This window comes from Phalangium opilio, unplaced genomic scaffold (genome assembly GCF_054372755.1).
Source record: "Phalangium opilio isolate 3A_F unplaced genomic scaffold, DU_Popi_V2 ptg000014l_1, whole genome shotgun sequence".
Taxonomy (NCBI): domain Eukaryota; kingdom Metazoa; phylum Arthropoda; class Arachnida; order Opiliones; family Phalangiidae; genus Phalangium; species Phalangium opilio.
This window is the reverse complement of record NW_028324149.1, coordinates 4,580,918-4,601,848: the sequence shown is the minus strand read 5'-3', so window position 1 is coordinate 4,601,848 and position 20,931 is coordinate 4,580,918. Positions and strand designations below refer to the sequence as shown.

The 20,931-nt window shown below is 32.0% G+C and overlaps 1 protein-coding gene and 1 long non-coding RNA gene across 5 annotated transcripts in view; one reads left to right on the top strand and one right to left on the bottom strand.

Moving 5' to 3' along the window:
- LOC149705270 (uncharacterized) overlaps window positions 1-20,565 on the top strand; it is a 45,083-nt gene extending 24,518 nt beyond the window's left edge. For 3 of the 4 annotated variants that reach the window (XM_089865547.1, XM_089865546.1, XM_089865548.1), the window contains 5 exons: window positions 12,284-12,440; window positions 12,786-12,970; window positions 13,862-15,707; window positions 15,763-17,076; window positions 17,460-20,565. In XM_089865547.1, the coding sequence (XP_089721673.1) occupies window positions 12,291-12,440; window positions 12,786-12,970; window positions 13,862-15,674 (2,148 nt within the window). In that variant the 5' untranslated portion in view covers window positions 12,284-12,290 and the 3' untranslated portion in view covers window positions 15,675-15,707; window positions 15,763-17,076; window positions 17,460-20,565. Of the gene's footprint in view, window positions 1-11,337; window positions 11,993-12,283; window positions 12,441-12,785; window positions 12,971-13,861; window positions 15,708-15,762; window positions 17,077-17,459 lie in introns of those variants that run through there. The other variant, XM_089865549.1, reaches the window with a different exon arrangement.
- On the bottom strand, window positions 9,878-11,181 carry LOC149705271 (uncharacterized). The gene is made up of 2 exons (XR_016381596.1): window positions 10,341-11,181; window positions 9,878-10,236 (listed from the first exon to the last, which is right to left on the bottom strand). It is a non-coding gene; the product is annotated as an uncharacterized LOC149705271 (long non-coding RNA).
- Window positions 20,566-20,931: the final 366 nt, after the last annotated feature.

The following is a 20,931-nucleotide window of genomic DNA, read 5'->3' as shown; positions in this document are numbered from 1 at the left end:
CAAATTAAAATTGATTAAATCAAATTAAAATTGATTAAATCAAATTAAAATTAATTAAATCAAATTAAAATTGATTAAATCAGATTAAATCAAATTAAAATTGATTAAATCAAATTAAAATTGATTAATTAAAATAAAAATTGATTAATTAAAATAAAAATTGATTAATTAAAATAAAAATTCATTAAAAATAATTAAAATTCATAAATAATAAATAAAATTCGCAAATAATTAATAAAATTCATAAATAATAATTAAAATTCAATAATAATAATTAAAATTCAATAATAATAATTGAAATTCAATAATAATAATTGAAATTCAATAATAATAATTAAAATTCAAATATAAACATATAAAAATAATCAAAATTCAAGAATTCAATTCAATTCAATTAAAGAATTAAAATTCAAGAATTCAATTCAATTCAATTAAAAAATTAAAATTCAAGAATTCAATTCAATTCAATTAAAATTGTATTAACTCTAAACAACATGCTTTCGTACTTTTTTAATTAAAATTTATTGCAATTCGACTGTTTATCCGTTCTAATGGGAATATGAGCTATGTTTATGACTATTTATTTGTTTCAAATATTTGTGCTATACCTTAAATTTTTATTCTACGTAAAATTTAATAAGTTTTTTTGTGCGGCATGTGAATTAGGCTTATGAGCCCCTTCAAAAAATCTTTCCATTGCTGAAGGCAATGTCCTTTTTGGGAATGGCTATTTCATGTCCATTAGTCTCTTTCATTTCGATGTGAGAATCCTTTGATAAAATGAAAGGCTGATTCAGGTATTGTAATTTTCAGTTAAAAAATACAAGAAAGGGAAGTGTTTAAAACGTGTTAAATTTAAGAAAACACTTTTTATACACCGTAAAACACCCAAAAGAGTTTTAAAAAAACACTGCTAAACGTGTTAGGCGACACTCTGAAACATGTAAGGTGACATTCTTAAAAGCGTTATGCGACACTCTTTAAAGTGTTATGCGGTGGCGTCGCTAGGCGTTTTATGGGGGCTTTAGCGCCCCCAAATTTCATAGTTAGCCCCCTCAAAATAATCTGTAAACTCTACCAAAAATAGCTCGTAGCCCCCTTAAATTCTGTAGCAATATAGTGTATAAAAATTATTTTGATAAGTTCGTTAAGTTGCATCTTTGTAGGGATAAATTCAATATCAAACAGTAGTGGGGACCAATTGCTAATAAATCACCCACTCTAAAAGGTGTTATGCGACTTTAGGAATTGCACAACACTCATAAGAGAGTAAAAATTAACATTTAGTTCGATGTAAGAGTTAAAAAGGTGTTAAACTGCACCTCTGTTGCACCATTCTAATCTTATTCAAATTTGGACCCATATAAACAACTTTTAAAGGGATAGGCTTTAGAACCCAAATATTAATGAAATTAAACTTTTTCGTCTGCCCATTGTCTCCAACTAAAAAAACGTTCTCGTCACTGAAGAAAACTTTGGACCAGTCATCAATTGTCCAGTTTAGATGGTTTTGGGCAAATTAAAACGAAGTCTTCTGTGATTTTCGTTTAATTTTGCCCTTAAGGCATGAAATTCAACTATTTAAATCCATAACTTTCACGCGCTTATAATATTGGTTTGAATCACGCGATTGTTTCAAACTTCTATCACGAGCAGCTTTGTTAAAAAATAAAACAGGCTATTTTTATTAGGCCTAATTTTTATTTATGTTTCAACATGGATCGTCAAGCTATTCGTCAAAATATAATAGATTTACACAATGAAGGACTTTCAGCTAGAATAATTGCAAGGCGATTGGGTGTAGGAATAGCAACAGTCCTTAGATGGATAAATCGACACAATAACGGTGATTACAATGGCGGTCAAGATAACGTTAGAGCGGGAAGGCCTAGGATTTTGGAGAATCACAACAGAAGAAGACTTCTCCGCGAGTCAAAAGCAAACCCTTTCATGACGGCCAAGAAACTCAAAACTTCGCTCAACCTCAACATATCAGTTAGGCGAGTTCGGCAAGTTCTAGTCCAAGAAGGCTTGCACGGTAGAATTTCATGCCTAAAGGAAAAATTAAATGAAAATCACAGAAGACTTCGCTTTAATTTCGCACAAAACCATCTAAACTGGACAATTGATGACTGGTCCAAAGTTGTCTTCAGTGACGAGAAAGTTTTTGTAGTTGGACACAATGGGCAGGTAATATTTATTGATAAATCGTTTGCCTAATATATAAGACGAAAATGTTTAATTTCATGAAGATTTGGGTTCGAAGGCCTATCAATACCAGGTTTGATAAAAAAAATATAAAAGAAACTCGAAGAAGCGGACGCTTCACCGTGAACGTATGGGCCTGGGTATCGGCCCAAGGAACTGGAATCTGCCATCGAATTGAAGGCCGACTAAATGGACGTGAATATGCCAATTTTCTCGAAAATGTTATGGTGCCTTCCGCAATGGAGACATTTCCTCAAGGAAATTTTACCTTCCTAGAAGATAGGAGCCCTATTCATACTTCTCGTGTGGCTCAAAACAAGCTTCGCGAACTAAAGCAGAACAATGGATTTGAGGTATAGCACAATAAATCGTTAAATATCAATAATAATGATATCAGAAAGTTATACCAATATTTGGGAGTGGATAAGTGGGCCAGTTTTGGTAAGACCACAAATTAATAATATTAGCTATCGCGTCACATCAAGTTGCGCGGTTTGTTTTCTATCCAACATTAAGAACTGCTCAATCGTGAGACTAGTGAGGGTTGAGTCTAATTTTATCGAGAAGCAAATACAGCCTATAGATCTCTGAGTAATCCGACATTACTCCTCACCCTCTTTCACCACAAACATCGTAGTTAGAGGTGTGCGGTTAACCGTTTCAATCGAATAATTCGATCGAATACCGAACCGAATAATTCGATTCGGTATTCGATAAGCCTATTTTCACTATTCGATTCGAATATCGAATACCGAACTGACTATTCGGTTAAAGTTCGACTACCATAAATTTAGGTCCTTGGCACTAGAGAGACCCACCTTATTTAAAAAAATATCATCCCAATTTTATTTGTCTCCCATCAAAAACTACCAGCAAGTGCATAGGAAAATTTTAAGAAATACTTGACCACCAATGAGGAGAGGTATTTTGAAATTTAGGAGCTTCTAAATGTTCTTCTCCTTGCTTTGTAATTTTATTGGCAAATATTAGGGTTACTACCCGATTAACCGCGAATAGTTGGCCTAGTATTCGCGAATATTAGGGTTAAATATTCGCGATTAATCGGGAAGGAAAAAAATTACCAAGGCCCAACTATTCGGTATTCGATTTGGAATAAACTATTCGATTCGGTATTTGATAAGGAAAATTTTTTGGTATTCGATAACCGGTTCGATACCCAAAAAGTGGTATTCGCACACCCCTAATCGTAGTATAGGCTGTATGGGTATCTGCCCATTCCAAGGAGGAGTAAGGTTTCGGAGTGAAATTAACAAGCTGGTTTAGATATATACTAGGTTTTTTTACTAATGACTACTTTGTGCCAGTAAATGAAATTTTTGAAATGGCTAATTTTTCTTCTATTTCGAATACAGTCTTTCGATTGGCCACCATAGGGGGCTGACATGAACATTATTGAAAGCGTTTGGGCTGAAATGGTCAAAGTAATTGACCATAGAGACGTTATTAACGCGGAACAGCTCTGGACTGCAATCCAAAACGCTTGGGAAGAGATTGGCCAAAATCAAACATTATTTGAGAATTTAATTGCCTCACTACCAAAACGGATGAGAGACGTAGTGGAAGTTAATGGGTACTGGACAAAATATTAAATATGTTATATTTTTGAAACTGGTATTCCAATATTTTTATAAAAATAAAGTATTTATTTGCTGAGGAGTATTCATTCTTATTTCTATTTAAAGACTTTTTCACGAATTTCAATAATTATTTATGCACTTTAATTTTTATCAAAGAATGAAATTTTATTGTCATTCGTGAATTTCTATTATCATTCATGAATTTCTATTATCATTCATGAATTTCTAATATCATTCATGAATTTCTAATATCATTCATAAATTTCTATTTTTCCGCGAATTAATTCAAAAATTTTAATTTTTATTCATGAATTTCTATTTTTCCGCGAATTTTTAATTATCATTCCTGAATTTTAATTTTTTATTCATTTTAAAGATTTTTCTGCGAATTTTAATTTTTACACATCAGTTTCCATTTTTATTCATGAATTCTAATTATTATTAATCAATTTTAATTAGATTTAATCAATTTTAATTAGATTGAATCAATTTTAATTAGATTGAATCAATTTTATTTAGATTGAATCAATTTTAATTTGATTGAATCAATTTTAATTTGATTGAATCAATTTTAATTTGATTGAATCAATTTTAATTTGATTGAATCAATTTTAATTGGATTGAATCAATTTTATTTAGATTGAATCAATTTTAATTTGATTTAATCAATTTTAATTTGAATGAATCAATTTTAATTTGAATGAATCAATTTTAATTTGATTGAATCAATTTTAATTTGATTGAATAAATTTTAATTTGATTGAATCATATTTAATTAGATTGAATCAATTTTATTTAGATTGAATCAATTTTAATTTGATTTAATCAATTTTAATTTGAATGAGTCAATTTTAATTTGATTTAATCAATTTTAATTTGAATGAGTCAATTTCAATTTGATTTAATCAATTTTAATTTGAATGAGTCAATTTTAATTTGAATGAGTCAATATTAATTTGAATGAGTCAATTTTAATTTGATTTAATCAGTTTTAATTTGAATGAGTCAATTTTAATTTGATTTAATCAGTTTTAATTTGAATGAGTCAATATTAATTTGAATGAGTCAATTTTAATTTGATTGAATCAATTTTAATTTGATTTAATCAATTTTAATTTGATTTAATAAATTTTAATTTGATTTAATCAATTTTAATTTGAATGAGTCAATATTAATTTGAATGAGTCAATATTAATTTGAATGAGTCAATATTAATTTGAATGAGTCAATATTAATTTGAATGAGTCAATATTAATTTGCATGAGTCAATTTTAATTTGATTTAATCAATTTTAATTTGATTTAATCAATTTTAATTTAAATGAGTCAATATTAATTTGAATGAGTCAATTTTAATTTGATTTAATCAATTTTAATTTGATTTAATCAATTTTAATTTGATTTAATCAATTTTAATTTGATTTAATCAATTTTAATTTGATTTAATCAATTTTAATTTGATTTAATCAATTTTAATTTGATTTAATCAATTTTAATTTGATTTAATCAATTTTAATTTGATTTAATCAATTTTAATTTGATTTAATCAATTTTAATTTGATTTAATCAATTTTAATTTGATTTAATCAATTTTAATTTGATTTAATCAATTTTAATTTGATTTAATCAATTTTAATTTGATTTAATCAATTTTAATTTGATTTAATCAATTTTAATTTGATTTAATCAATTTTAATTTGATTTAATCAATTTTAATTTGATTTAATCAATTTTAATTTGATTTAATCAATTTTAATTTGATTTAATCAATTTTAATTTGATTTAATCAATTTTAATTTGATTTAATCAATTTTAATTTGATTTAATCAATTTTAATTTGATTTAATCAATTTTAATTTGATTTAATCAATTTTAATTTGATTTAATCAATTTTAATTTGATTTAATCAATTTTAATTTGATTTAATCAATTTTAATTTGATTTAATCAATTTTAATTTGATTTAATCAATTTTAATTTGATTTAATCAATTTTAATTTGATTTAATCAATTTTAATTTGATTTAATCAATTTTAATTTGATTTAATCAATTTTAATTTGAATGAGTCAATATTAATTTGAATGAGTCAATATTAATTTGAATGAGTCAATATTAATTTGAATGAGTCAATATTAATTTGCATGAGTCAATTTTAATTTGATTTAATCAATTTTAATTTGATTTAATCAATTTTAATTTAAATGAGTCAATATTAATTTGAATGAGTCAATTTTAATTTGATTTAATCAATTTTAATTTGATTTAATCAATTTTAATTTGATTTAATCAATTTTAATTTGATTTAATCAATTTTAATTTGATTTAATCAATTTTAATTTGATTTAATCAATTTTAATTTGATTTAATCAATTTTAATTTGATTTAATCAATTTTAATTTGATTTAATCAATTTTAATTTGATTTAATCAATTTTAATTTGATTTAATCAATTTTAATTTGATTTAATCAATTTTAATTTGATTTAATCAATTTTAATTTGATTTAATCAATTTTAATTTGATTTAATCAATTTTAATTTGATTTAATCAATTTTAATTTGATTTAATCAATTTTAATTTGATTTAATCAATTTTAATTTGATTTAATCAATTTTAATTTGATTTAATCAATTTTAATTTGATTTAATCAATTTTAATTTGATTTAATCAATTTTAATTTGATTTAATCAATTTTAATTTGATTTAATCAATTTTAATTTGATTTAATCAATTTTAATTTGATTTAATCAATTTTAATTTGATTTAATCAATTTTAATTTGATTTAATCAATTTTAATTTGATTTAATCAATTTTAATTTGATTTAATCAATTTTAATTTGATTTAATCAATTTTAATTTGATTTAATCAATTTTAATTTGATTTAATCAATTTTAATTTGATTTAATCAATTTTAATTTGATTTAATCAATTTTAATTTGATTTAATCAATTTTAATTTGATTTAATCATTTTAATTTGAATGAGTCAATTTCAATTTGATTTAATCATTTTAATTTGAATGAGTCAATTTCAATTTGATTTAATCTATTTTAGTTTGATTTAATCAACTTTAATTTGAATGAGTCAATTTTAATTTGAATGAGTCAATTTTAATTTGATTTAATCAACTTTTATTTTAGTTACTCAATTTTATAATATTTTTCAAAATCAATTTTTTTTTGTGTTTTCCTTTTTCCATTGAAATAACATTACCCGCCTTTGGCTTCATTGGCTTTTCTTAAACAATCTTTTGGACGTTAGGCTTAATTTGTGACCAAAATCCAGTCACATTTTACGCCATAACTTTTGAACGGCTGGACCGATTTTAAAATTTCAAAAAGGGTTCGTTTCCAAATGACGCAAGCTATGTGATGCATCTAAAAAATGTCACGTGACGCGAAGATTTTGATTGGTCGAAAAGTGATTTTTTGGTTTTTTAGTAGTCACGAGCGCAATAATTTTCTGATTTTTAAAAATAAGGTGTTGACCTATTCTTGACATTCACACTTTACTAATTATGTCAAAAATTTTGCGATACGACGATCCATCACGAAATTATCGTCGATTGAAAATGATCCGAAACTTATTTCCGCGACTGTACTATACGTTCAGTAATATAAATCGGTTACATAGATAAGACGCTCTGTACGGGTTCAATGCATTGAGTTCAGAATATATGTATTTCTAGAGTTTTTGTTGAATTTCCTCCTCGCGTACTCGGATTCGTCGAATTTCATTACTTTATCATTAGTCGTTAGCGCCATCTGTCGCCTTACGTGAGAAGCTTAAATGAATTTCCCACGAATTGCGGGAAACCGCCCCGCAAAATCGCCGCAGCTTGAGTTTGAAAATTAGGCTTAGGAAGAAGTAAAGCGCGAAATATGAAAGTTAGGTAATTGAAAAACCGTAAGTGGAGCCTAATAAATAAAATTTGATATTTAATAAATGGAATATTGATCAATTTCTTATTAAATGCGTGTTTTTACTTGGGAATTATATGTTATTAGTTATTAAAGTAACACATAATGTGAAAATGTATTAAATTTTGAAATGGGGTCGAAAATGCTCAGTAGGAAAGTGTGTCAACACTGGTAGAAATAAAAATGTTTTGTGACATAAGTATATAGTATACGTATAGAAAATTAATAAATATTTAGATAGTTCAACCCTTCTTGAACTGTACCATTAAGATTCCATGCAAAAAATTCGGAATTACCAAAACAATGGTGTCAGGCCATTAATGGAATTGTATGGACTCCCAAAAAAGACATTTTCAGTGATCATTTTTGTCAAGTTGACTATCACGAGAGCTCAAAAATACATATACTATCGGTTAATGCAGTTACTTCTCTGTTTTTACTCGAATCTACCAATTTACTTCCATTATCATAGCGGTTTCTAAACATTTCCTATCTATATTGAGAAATTATAGCAGACGCCATAGTAAAAAATATGTGTTTTTAAGTGAAATAGATGGCGCCACCACCTAATGATAAAGTTATCCGTCCGTCCCATAATTTCAAAAACGATGGTCGCGCGATCGCGAAAACCCGATATCCAAATAGAACTCTAGAAAGATATATGTTCTGGACTCAATTATCTCTCCCAATGTACCTGGCCATGGCCAACTTAGATACTCGACAAGCTCGCCAATGAGGCCAGCCAAGTTTGATCGCCCTCTATGTTAACGAGCGTATGAGAAAAAACCTGAAAAAAATATGAAGCCGGGACAAAAAGAGACGAGCTAAAATTTTTTTATAATGTTAATCCTATCATGGATGTACTAATAACTATCGTTACTGGATAAATTACTGAGCCTGAAACGCGGCCATTGTTTTTCCTCCATAACCCCTAGCGCCGGCTGGCGAGAAAAGTACGAACTTATGACCGGAAGTTCTTCGATGGGACAAACAGTAGTCTTTTCCGGTCTTTGTTCATTGGCTATATCGCGTTACGTATTTACATTTTTTCCCGCCAAGTCGTGAACAGCAGACAGCTACAAATTTCAGCCAATGAACGACGACCGGAAAAGACTACCGTTTGTCCCACCGTAGAACTTCCGGTTGTTTTTAACACCCGATGCCTCCCCACCCCCCTACGATTTGGTAGCCAAAGCGCGAGCTTTTTTCAATGCACGGTGGAAGGTACGAGAGATTTATCCAGTAACGATAGTTATTAGTACATCCATGATCCTATGGGGCATGGTCCCGAGAGTGGATTCTATCAGCAATTAAGAGTCCTTTTTAAAATGTTTCCAATTTTTGACAACTCTGGGTATTTTATGAGGCGTGAAGTAAGTTTTGAGCTTCATTTTGAACCTAATTTCATAATTTTACATAAATTATTTCGCTTTCAATAAATTATTGTTCCTAAGCCTTGGTCATGTTTTTGTTTAAGCAAGCCGGGACAACTCGGGACGAGCTAAAATAAGATTCTAATGCTATTCCTATGGAAAATGGTTTCGAAACTGGATTCTACCTTTAATTAGGAGTCGTTTTCAAAATGTTCCCGATTTTTATCAACTCTGGGGATTTTATAAGGCGTGAATCATATTTTGGGCTTCATTTTGAACCTAATTTAAAAACTTTATATCCATTGTTTCACTCCCAATAATTTTCTAAACTTGAACTTCAATTTGAAGGCAAGTAATTATGAAGCCTGGCTTCATTTCCCGCGAAATTTGAATTTGTAAATATTGCAATGTCAAAACTCAATAAATTTGAAAAATAATTTTTTTGCCGTTTTATTTTATCACAAAAATTCATCTTATGTGTAATTTAATAATATAAATACTTGTCAAGCTTCTAAAGGAAATCTTCGGTACCCAAGCAGAACTTTTGTAGCGAACCTTCAAAATTATGTTGAAGCTACAATACCAGACTTGTCAAAATAAGAATCCTGCCAAAAGTAAAGTCTCTGTTACTTCTCAAGCTTGAAGACTGCGGCAATCAGCAACACATCCAGAAAATGGCATAACATTTCCCAAAAAATTTAAATGTTACCAAAGACTTCACGAATAAACCCATTCGTCGTAAAGTTTTGAAATTCTAACTACGAGTCATATGACAAACATTCAGTTTAAACATTGTTTATTTAAATGCAATGCACTATTTAACATCCACAATACATACATTTAATATAATATTAAATCTTATTCCATAAAACAAACAATTCCGTAGTGTAATATTTTAAAATAACACAGAGACGAGCCAAGGTCCAAGTTTAGAAAATTATTGGGAGTGAAACAATGGATATAAAGTTTTTAAATTAGGTTCAAAATGAAGCCCAAAATATGATTCACGCCTTATAAAATCCCCAGAGTTGATAAAAATAGGGAACATTTTGAAAACGACTCCTAATTAAAGGTAGAATCCAGTTTCGAAACCATTTTCCATAGGAATAGCATTAGAATCTTATTTTAGCTCCCCTTGCTTAAACAAAAACATGACCAAGGCTTAGGAACAATAATTTATTGAAAGCGAAATAATTTATGTAAAATTATGAAATTAGGTTCAAAATGAAGCTCAAAACTTACTTCACGCCTCATAAAATACCCAGAGTTGTCAAAAATTGGAAACATTTTAAAAAGGACTCTTAATTGCTGATAGAATCCACTCTCGGGACCATGCCCCATAGGATTAACATTATAAAAAATTTTAGCTCGTCTCTTTTTGTCCCGGCTTCATATTTTTTTCAGGTTTTTTCTCATACGCTCGTTAACATAGAGGACGATCAAACTTGGCTGGCCTCATTGGCGAGCTTGTCGAGTATCTAAGTTGGCCATGACCTGGCGCACGCCCCTACCCTTCGGTAGGCGATTGCTAAGCAGTGTTGCCAATGTTTGAAAGTGGATTTTCCCACTTCCATTTGAAAAATTTCCCACATTTCCCACACCCCCTTTTTAGCCCCGCCCCCAGCTAAAATATGGTAGAAAAGTTACAGTCTTATTTATCTGTACTATTTTTTCCTATTAGGTTTAATATGGAATATCACTGCGCATAGCTTGGACAATATGTACAAATGCGCCAAAACGCTATAAGGCTTTAAAATTCTCAAAATATGCTACTTTTTTCAAGCGCCAAATTTAAAATCACCGGATTTATTTCAAAATTTTCGAAAATACAATAATTTTAACTGCACTGTCTGCACTATTAACACTTAAAGAGAAAAATTCCCACATTTGACCGATTTAGGGAAAAAATTACCTTTGTCCCACAGAGCCAAAACCTTACCAAAATTTCCCGCGATGTGGGAAATTTCCCACACATTGGCAACACTGTTGCTAAGTGCTGTCGCGTAGCGCCATTTTATTTGTATGAGAACTAGCTTCTATTTTTAAGATAGAGGGAGCGCCCTTTACAATTTCGTCCAGTACGACCCTACCTAACCGCTGAGGATGCTGGGAGGACTAGGGTGCCGTAGGTGGGGGTACACAGACAACACTATAGGTATGGGGGTTTCCACTCCATTCCTCTCTCCTTGTACCACTAGTATAATTTAGGGGGCCGGGGCAACATTGTAATTTAGCCTTGTGGAGCGGGGGAGTTTCCAGAAAGTGCCTACAAGTGCCCTCAGTAGGAAAACTACTATAGCAGTAGTTTTATAGAAAAAGACCCATAATTAACTTAAATAATCGCATTTTCTGTAAAATAGTGTGTTGTAGACACCCTGAATTTAAGTGAGATAATAGTAAGTTATTAACTATTTAAGTAGTGTATATTAAACCAAACACGTTTCTGATTATGTATAGTAAATTTGAATTAATTTGACCCGTAATTAACTTAAATATAAGCATTTTCTGTAAAATAGTAAGTTGTAGTCACCCTTAAATTTAAGTAAATTAGTTCGGAATTAAGTTTTAAAATGGTTTATAATATAGATCATAGCTTACTTATTATATATATGCAATTTTGAACCAGTTTCACTGGTAAATAACTTAAATATAAGTTTTTTTCTATAAAACTACTGCTATAGTAGTTTTCCTACTGAGGGTACTTGTAGGCACTTTCTGTAATTCTGTAAAAAAGTGGCGGCCGAAGCGTAGATTTGATGTGTAATGCTAGGGGGCTTATATGTTCCAAGTTCTTTGTTCTGAACGGTTAATCGCGATTAAATTGATTAGTTAATAATTAAAGCTTGGAGATTTATGATAACTACTTAAAATAGTTTAAGATTTGTTGCGCAGAGGTAAATATATTTACTTAATGTTATAATTAGACCTAAATTTTAGCCACCCTAAAGTAACTATTTGAAGGGCAAAATTTAAGAAATTTAGGGCCATTTATTAAGTTTGGAAGAGCAGGGGCTATTCTTAAAAATAGCCATTTGGAGTACTGTTTGACGTTTGTAATGAGTTTTAATTATGATTTAATGTTTTAATAGGGTAATGGCACCCCTCTGCCTTTGACTGTATTAAGCTCTATGGGGAAATAACATGGGGTGCCATTAGTCTATTATACCAATTAATTTTTAAAATAGGCTTAAGATGGATTGGTCTGCCTTGGAATGGAAGCAAGGCCTACCTGAACCAGCTTTGCAGATGATAAACACATTAGAAGAAAAGTTGATTAAAATTAATCAACAGAAACGCCATTTTCTGGATCAGCTTGAAGTGGCTCAGAGACACAAACAAAAGGTAAGCTTTTCTTTATAAAATCCCTTACTTATTGACAGGCCACAGCTGGATTTAATTTAATAGCAATAGAAATGTATACTTTGTTTACGTTCATTGCCCTATTACGGAAGATGCTAGTTTCCATTTTCCTATTGTTTGTTTATTTTGAAGCTGTTATTACTTTAGAATTATTGAATATGTATGAAATAATAAGGCTATGTAGTTCTTTTATTCGTTGAAACATTGGTTTTAAAGCTTCTATCTCAAACCAATCTACATTTTAGTTTTAAATGGCTTTATATTAGGCCTAAAGCTAATAGGACCTAGAACTTCTAACGGAGTCATGTTGGGTTAAATTCATTATAGAATGACTCTCACAAAGAAGTGTTCAAGGAAAAAGAGAATGCGTTAAGGGAAGAGGTGAAACAGCTTTCTCAACAGATGGCCGAGGCTGAAAAACAAATGAACGAGTTTATAATCAAGTTTAATCAGGCCCAACACGAGTCATTGAAGGCTGCTTTAGAGAAAGAAAAAGAAAAACCTTTAAATGTGTAGGTTTTGGTTTGTTATTTAATATTTAATGATCTAGGGTTGGGACAGGGTCAGGGAGAATTTGGAACGGTCGGGGGGAATTTGGAATATTATGTCTTTAGTGTATTGGTAAAGCGTGTTCACCGATTACGATCGATGAGTGAATGGCCCCTCTGTTTTTTAGACTTTTGGGGGGGGGTTGCCAGGGTTCATACAAATATGGGAAACTTGGAAAAATCAGGGGAAATAAATAGTTGACAAACTCAATTTAGTAAATTTTTAGTAAAATTCAGGGAAATCCGGGAAATAAATAGTTGACGAAAAATTCAATTTAGTAACTTTTAGTAAAATCAAGAAGTGATATCTAGTTAACTAGGGAGAAGGTATAAATTCGCGCCACATTCCTAGCTATATCTCCAGTTAATCCCCGCCTCTAAATTACAAGTTCCAGCATCTCATTGGTTCTTCACCTACGCGAATGACGAAAATTGCGTATTTTCCGACTGAGGAGAGGCGAAATATCCCGGCCTCCTTTTACGTCCCCCCTTGTATTTTGAAAGGGGGACTGGGACTATGGCGCGCGAATACCTTCTCCCTAGTAAACTAGACATCGCTTCTTAGTAAAATTCAGGGAAATCAAGTAAGATGACTCTGCTATATAAAAAACACTCATTGTTATTACTCCATGTATTGGGAAAAAAACTGGAAAAAACATGGAAATCGGTTTTCCAAAAGTTGTACGAACCCTGGTTTGCTATTTATTGGTATTATCATAAGTTTATGTGATATGTGTTAACGTCACGTGTTCTCAAACAAAAACGGTTCAAGTATACTAAGCAAAATTACGCCGAATCTGTAGAAACCTCATAACGCGGCGCAAAATCCCAATTAAATTTAATTCACTAATGTAGATTAAAGAATGGCAAACCTTTGGAATTCCCTCTCGAGGAAGAAATATTAACATTAAGAGAAAGAGTTAAAAACGTCGAAGACGCTAATGACTTCTTGAAAAATTCAAACGCCAGTTTAGAAAATCAAATTCAAATATTCGAAATTGAAATTACAAAATTGAAAAACGAAGTCCGTCACCGCGATGAAACGGTCAAGCAATTATCGGCGACTATCGAAGAAATTGAATTAAATTTGGAAGAAGTTTTTAAGGAAAAAAATGAAGCCGTTGAAAAAGTATCGCAATTAGAAACCCAAAACTCGAATCTCTCCCGAGAAATAATCGAATTGAACGAAAGAATCGAAACCTTAAATTCAAACTCGAAAAATCTCGATACGACCTCAAATTTGAAGCTCGAAATTAAGTGTCTCGAATGGGAAACCGAAAAGGAACATCTCGAAATTAAATTGGTAGAAATGTCCCAAAATGAGATGATCTTAAAGGATAAATTGGTTGAAACTTCGGCTTCAAACCAGAACAACCTTGATGAAATCCAGCGTTTAAATGAAGAGATTGCGCAACTCAAAGCTGACAACCTCAAAAGAAAGAACTTGAAAGAATGTTTAAATTCCGTTGAGATTCGCAATAAAGATTTGGAAAGTAGCCTTGAAGATTTGTCGAATTTGAAGAGCGTTGTTCAGGATTTGGAGGTGAAACTGAAGGAGTCTACGATTCGGGAATCGCAACTCGTCGAGTATAAGGTAAAGTACGAGGAAGTCGACGAATCGTCGAAAAACTTGCGACTAGTGGTTCATGAGTTGCAATTGGAGAAACAAAAGTGGATTGAAATAGGCCAGTACCAGAATCAATTGGAACTCCTTAAACAATCGAAACAGGAAGCTGAAGACAATTTGAAGACTCTGCAAAACGATATTGACGTTTATGAAAAGAAGTTGGCCATTTTGGAGAACCAATACCATGATAAACAACAAACAGTTCATGAAATGGAAGCAAAAGTCGGTGAACTTAAGAAGTATCTGGATGAAAAGACGCAGAGTCTTGACGAACAAGAATCGTTGCAAGTCAAAGCCGGAATCCCCATAGCTCGAGAAGTCTTCGAAGTCGTCAAAGAGAAAGATAACGAAATATTGAATTTGAAGGAACTCTTACGCCAAGCCAAATCACTCGATTTACAAAAGAGCTCGGTTTTCTCCGAGAAGGAAGCCAAGATTTTGGAGCAATGCCGTACTATTTTGAGCCTCCAAAACAATTTAATCGAACGACAAAACGAAATTATGTCCTTAAATGAAAAACGCTCCGATGCCAGTTTTATCGATAAGATGCTTTTACATACCGAAGTTCTGCAAGGAAAGTTGAAGATTATGACTCAGGATCGACATAATTTTGAGCGCATTTGTCAGAAGTTGAATGAGAAATTGGAGGCCGAAGTTCAAGCTCAAGTGGATTTGGAACGAATCAAATCCCTTCAGAAGAAGCTCGACACCCAAGATATGCAAATCGGTGTCCTTCAACACGAAAACGACAACTTGAAGACTGAATTAAAACTAGAGAAAGCGGAAAAGTTGTCCATTTGGAAACAACTCGAAGAACAAGATGCTCCAGCTAATCCTATTAAAACAGATCGACAACTTCGAAGCCGTAAACTAAGCAGTTCTCCGACACCTCCTGAAACGGTTGGTAATGCCAACAGAACCCGTTCTCGCGCTGCTACAGCTACAACTGCTACTACCAATGGTCAAACTGAGGCTTACACCGAGACTGGACCATTGAACAAACTGCCTAAAATGTCGTTTGATAATGAGAACCCATTATGACCCGAGCCGCTCATCGAAGATCCTTGCCAAATGGTAATGTGTTCATTTTAGGCTTAGGGAAACTCGTCGTAATCTGTTTGTTCTTCAGATGACTTTCAAATAGCTTCGAGAAAAAGCTTGCTTCAATCATCATCTGTTGCCGTTTCTACCTCAAAGTACAAACCGGAAGCCGCCGCAACTTCCTCTCGATACAAAATGGAACCTCCATCCACTGTTACGTCATTGAGGTACAAATCTTCTTCCGTTTCATCTTCCAGAAGCAAACCTAGTTACGATTCCACTAGTTCTTTTGCTACCACCAAAAAAAGACCTTTGCAAGATACCAATAAGAAGTCATATAGCGATCATAAACAATGCAAGGTTCAATAAGTTTAAGGCATTCCGTCCATAGTGGAATTCTTCCTTTTATTACTTCTTTTTTCTACTCATTTTTTATATTTCTTTTCGTGTTTTGAAGTTATTTTGTAGTCCTTAACGAAAAAAACATTTTCTTTTGTTGAAACACATCTTTTAGCTGTCGCATTTTTTTATATAAGCGCTGTAAAAATTGTATAAAGTTGAATAATAAATAATATTTTAAGGGCCTTTGTTTGTTTTTATAAGAGTTGAATAAAGTTATCTTCATTCATTAAAATTGAATTTATTTATTGGCCTAATTATTTATTACATTCAAAATAGTCTCTTAAAGTTAAGTTAAATCGTTTAATTCAACATTCTAACTTAATTTTCAACAAAAATATTCAGGTTTGTTCGATTTTAAGCCTAAACACGTGTAGTTACAAAGTTGGAATTTTGGCGCCTTTCTTTTCTTAAAATTGAATTTATTTATAGGCCCAATTATTTATTACATTCAAAATAATCTCTTAAAATTAAGTTAAATCGTTTAATTCAACTTTCTAACCTAATTTTCAAGGAAAATATAAACTTTTGTTCGATTTTTAAGCCTAAACACGTGTAGTTAAAAAGTTGGAATTTTGGCGCCTTTCTTTTCTTAAAATTTAATTTATTCATAGGCCTAATTATTTATTACATTCAAAATAATCTCTTAAAATTAAGTTAAATGGTTTAATTCAACTTTCTAACCTAATTTTCAACGAAAATAAAAAGGTTTGTTCGATTTTAAGCCTAAACACGTGTAGTTACGAAGTTGGAATTTTGGCGCCTTTCATAACGATGTAGTAGGGGGCGCTTTACTCGTTGCAACTTTTTGAATCACTAGACCTAGCAGACGACGTTTAAAATTAGGCTTACAAAACATAGAGATTAATAGTATTCTAATGTCTATGGTCAAGCTATAATTCTATCATTTTCTATGCGCAGAATCTGGCAACCCTGAACTAGGGAAATTTTAAGGGCTAGAAAGGGAAATTCCATTTTTCCCACCTGGCATCACTGTGCTGAAGTTTGTTTATTGTTATTGTTATTAAGAAGTTGTCAATTTGCTGTCGTTTAAGTAAAACGTTTATTGTCATTTTAAAATTTAACGAAGTAACATTTAAAGTTAAGCGTGCTATAATTTAGTTTGTTTAAAAGACGTCGTGTGGCCCCGTGGGTAAGTTTCATAAGTTAATACTATATAAAGCGGCGGATGACTAAGCCAAGGCTTCGGTGGCCCAGGGCCAGAAGAGATGATTGTTTAATGTTTACTTGTTTTGACGGTAAATAACCAACGTACTTTTTAATATCAGTCAGATAAGATTTTTTTAATTACAACGACATCACGCGATAGTGTCTTAGAGCTCTGTAAAGTTTACAATTATTCCGTTTTAATGACAAGGTTAATAGAATTCGGAAATGGAGGATAAGATGTTAAGTGGCATTTGTCCGGATGACCATTGTGGAGCTAAGTTATACTTCACATACTATGATGCCAATATCGAATGCAATGGATGTGGTCAACGTTTTGAAAGATCTAAAGTCAAAAACATTGAAGAATTGCCAGATCGTGAATCTTTTATCCATAACTTGATAAGAAACATCCTACGCAATCGTCAACCCCAATCTCCTCCTAAAAAAGGAGCTGAGATGCTTTTAGTTTCTGGTTTATCTAACTACCATTGCAAACGCTTATCACCTTACTTAACAACGTATGGAATGGATAAAAAGACTGGGCAGGCCAAACCATTAAATGCCACAAATCAAGGAGAAATGTTTGACTGTGGAGTTTAACACGATTTTAATGTTTTATTTTTTAATGTTTTAATTTTTAATGTTTTAATTTTTAATGTTTTAATTTTTAATGTTGTAGCGGATGCGCTACTGAGCCTTCACAATCACACTTAGCTAAGCTTATGTCCGGCTCCCTTTGATCTCTAATCTTAAGTTTTTTATATGAAGACTTTTTAACCTCACAATAGATTAGGTGAACACTAGGTGGCGTCTCATATTGCACCTTTGGTGAGCGCCCCCTATATTGAGCCAGGCCTATTGCTAGGGCTATATAAAGTCAGGTCAGCTGTGCTTTACAGTCAGTGTACAGTATCATCTTAGTGCAGTCTGTTAGGCAGTCTGTCTCATAAGTCATTATGATAGTATCCGGATAGAGTGGCAGTCTATCCAGGATAGTTGTTGGTGTTAGTAGGGAGTTAGTTAGCTAGTGCGGTAGGCCTTAGGCCGTATTCACCATCTAAGCTAAGACCTGTTTAGATGTAGGGTAGATTGACCTTCTACGAGGCAATCCAGTGATCAAGTCCGTAATGACTAGTTCTCGCACGTTAACTCTCTCTGTTCGTGCCATCACTTCAGTAGGCCTAAAGACGAAACTCAACTGGCTCTACTTAACCCTAGTAAGTGTTGCTTTCTATAGCTACCTCCTAAAGGCACACCCCTAGTCTGGCGCTCTCACTACCCATCCTATCAATATCATTGTAATTAGCATTATCAATTATTTTGTTATTTATTTAATCAATTATATTCTGTAACAAGTACTAACCCAAGAACCTAATAAAAGAGTTCAAATATATAGTATTATGGTTTTGAGCTCATTGTTTCACTCTGTAACCTAGCTTTGACAGCAAATCGGTTACAGGGGGAAATAATTGGTGAATCTACCAGGGCCCAGTTAGTTTAATTTGACCACCAAATACATGGTGTTTCTGTTAGGCCCTTAGTTATTTTAGTTATTTAAAATTTATTATTTTCTATTAAATTGGCCAAGGCTTCAAGCGCTTTCCGTTTGTTAAGCCTAATTATCCGTCATGTTTACATGAATGGTAGGATTCAGAACGTAATGTTAACTGCCATCACTATTACAGTGGTTAGGCCTAATCTTGTTCTACCAACATCTACACGGAGACAAGAAGTAATTATTATTAATTTATTTCCCGCATTACGTGCTATCCGTAGTATGGAACTAGTTAGGATCAGGCTTGCAAGGCATGTGTCCTGCTTGTCCCAATTAGTTTACAGTTTAATCATTACTGTAGGAATCTTTACTATATCATTCCCATGACTGATTATCCCTTAAACGGTTAGTCCTTTCATTTCGATAAACCCCACTTACAATGCGTCTACACAAAGGCTTACTCCTAATATACATATCACTGTTAGAGAGTGTTTCCTTTGTAGCTTTCGCAAGAACTAGGTTTATGAGTCATGACTAACCCTACTTTATATTAAGGCAGTTCAGTTGAGTCTGCAAATACTTAACCACTTTAAACTTACTAGTACTTAGCTATAGCTAGTACTTATCCTAATTCAATTAGATTATAGGCTTATCTCCTACTTCGGTTTATATGTTCCTTTTACATCTCATGGAACTACACCTTTAGTAGAGATAGCTATTAATTCCTTCAATTAACGTCTATATTTCTGAGTAAACTGTATTAGAGTCTCAGAAGGTTGAAAGCAACGTTGCTGTCTTTGGATGGACAGTTTCTGCCCACCCATAAAGCGTATGTTCTTGCTTGGACCATACCAGCGTTACCAGAGATAACGTCTGAGGACCTGCACAGAGGAGCATACTCCATTCATTATGCATATACCTCTTCTTCAACGATATCTGGCGACTATCATCCGGAATCAGAATCCAGACCATCACGATCTAGTCTGGAGTGGAACGCTGCGGTGCCAAGCCAAGCCAAGTTGCTCAACCACCTTAACCAATTACGACATTCATATTTTGTAAGATGCCAGCCTAGGAGTGTCCCTTTTTAACGTGTGGGGGAATGTAGCGGATGCGCTACTGAGCCTTCACAATCACACTTAGCTAAGCTTATGTCCGGCTCCCTTTGATCTCTAATCTTAAGTTTTTTATATGAAGACTTTTTAACCTCACAATAGATTAGGTGAACACTAGGTGGCGTCTCATATTGCACCTTTGGTGAGCGCCCCCTATATTGAGCCAGGCCTATTGCTAGGGCTATATAAAGTCAGGTCAGCTGTGCTTTACAGTCAGTGTACAGTATCATCTTAGTGCAGTCTGTTAGGCAGTCTGTCTCATAAGTCATTATGATAGTATCCGGATAGAGTGGCAGTCTATCCAGGATAGTTGTTGGTGTTAGTAGGGAGTTAGTTAGCTAGTGCGGTAGGCCTTAGGCCGTATTCACCATCTAAGCTAAGACCTGTTTAGATGTAGGGTAGATTGACCTTCTACGAGGCAATCCAGTGATCAAGTCCGTAATGACTAGTTCTCGCACGTTAACTCTCTCTGTTCGTGCCATCACTTCAGTAGGCCTAAAGACGGAACTCAACTGGCTCTACTTAACCCTAGTAAGTGTTGCTTTCTATAGCTACCTCCTAAAGGCACACCCCTAGTCTGGCGCTCTCACTACCCATCCTATCAATATCATTGTAATTAGCATTATCAATTATTTTGTTATTTATTTAATCAATTATATTCTGTAACAAGTACTAACCCAAGAACCTAATAAAAGAGTTCAAATATATAGTATTATGGTTTTGAGCTCATTGTTTCACTCTGTAACCTAGCTTTGACAGCAAATCGGTTACAATGTTTTAATTTTTTAATGTTTTAATTTTTTAATGTTTTAATTTTTTAATGTTTTAATTTTTAATGTTTTAATTTTTAATGTTTTAATTTTTAATGTTTTAATTTTTAATGTTTTAATTTTTAATGTTTTAATTTTTAATGTTTTAATTTTTAATGTTTTAATTTTTAATGTTTTAATTTTTAATGTTTTAATTTTTAATGTTTTAATTTTTAATGTTTAATGTTTTAATTTTTAATGTTTTAATTTTTAAATGTTTTTTTAAACTATTGAGGCTGATACTGGAGCCGCATCCAATTACGATAATG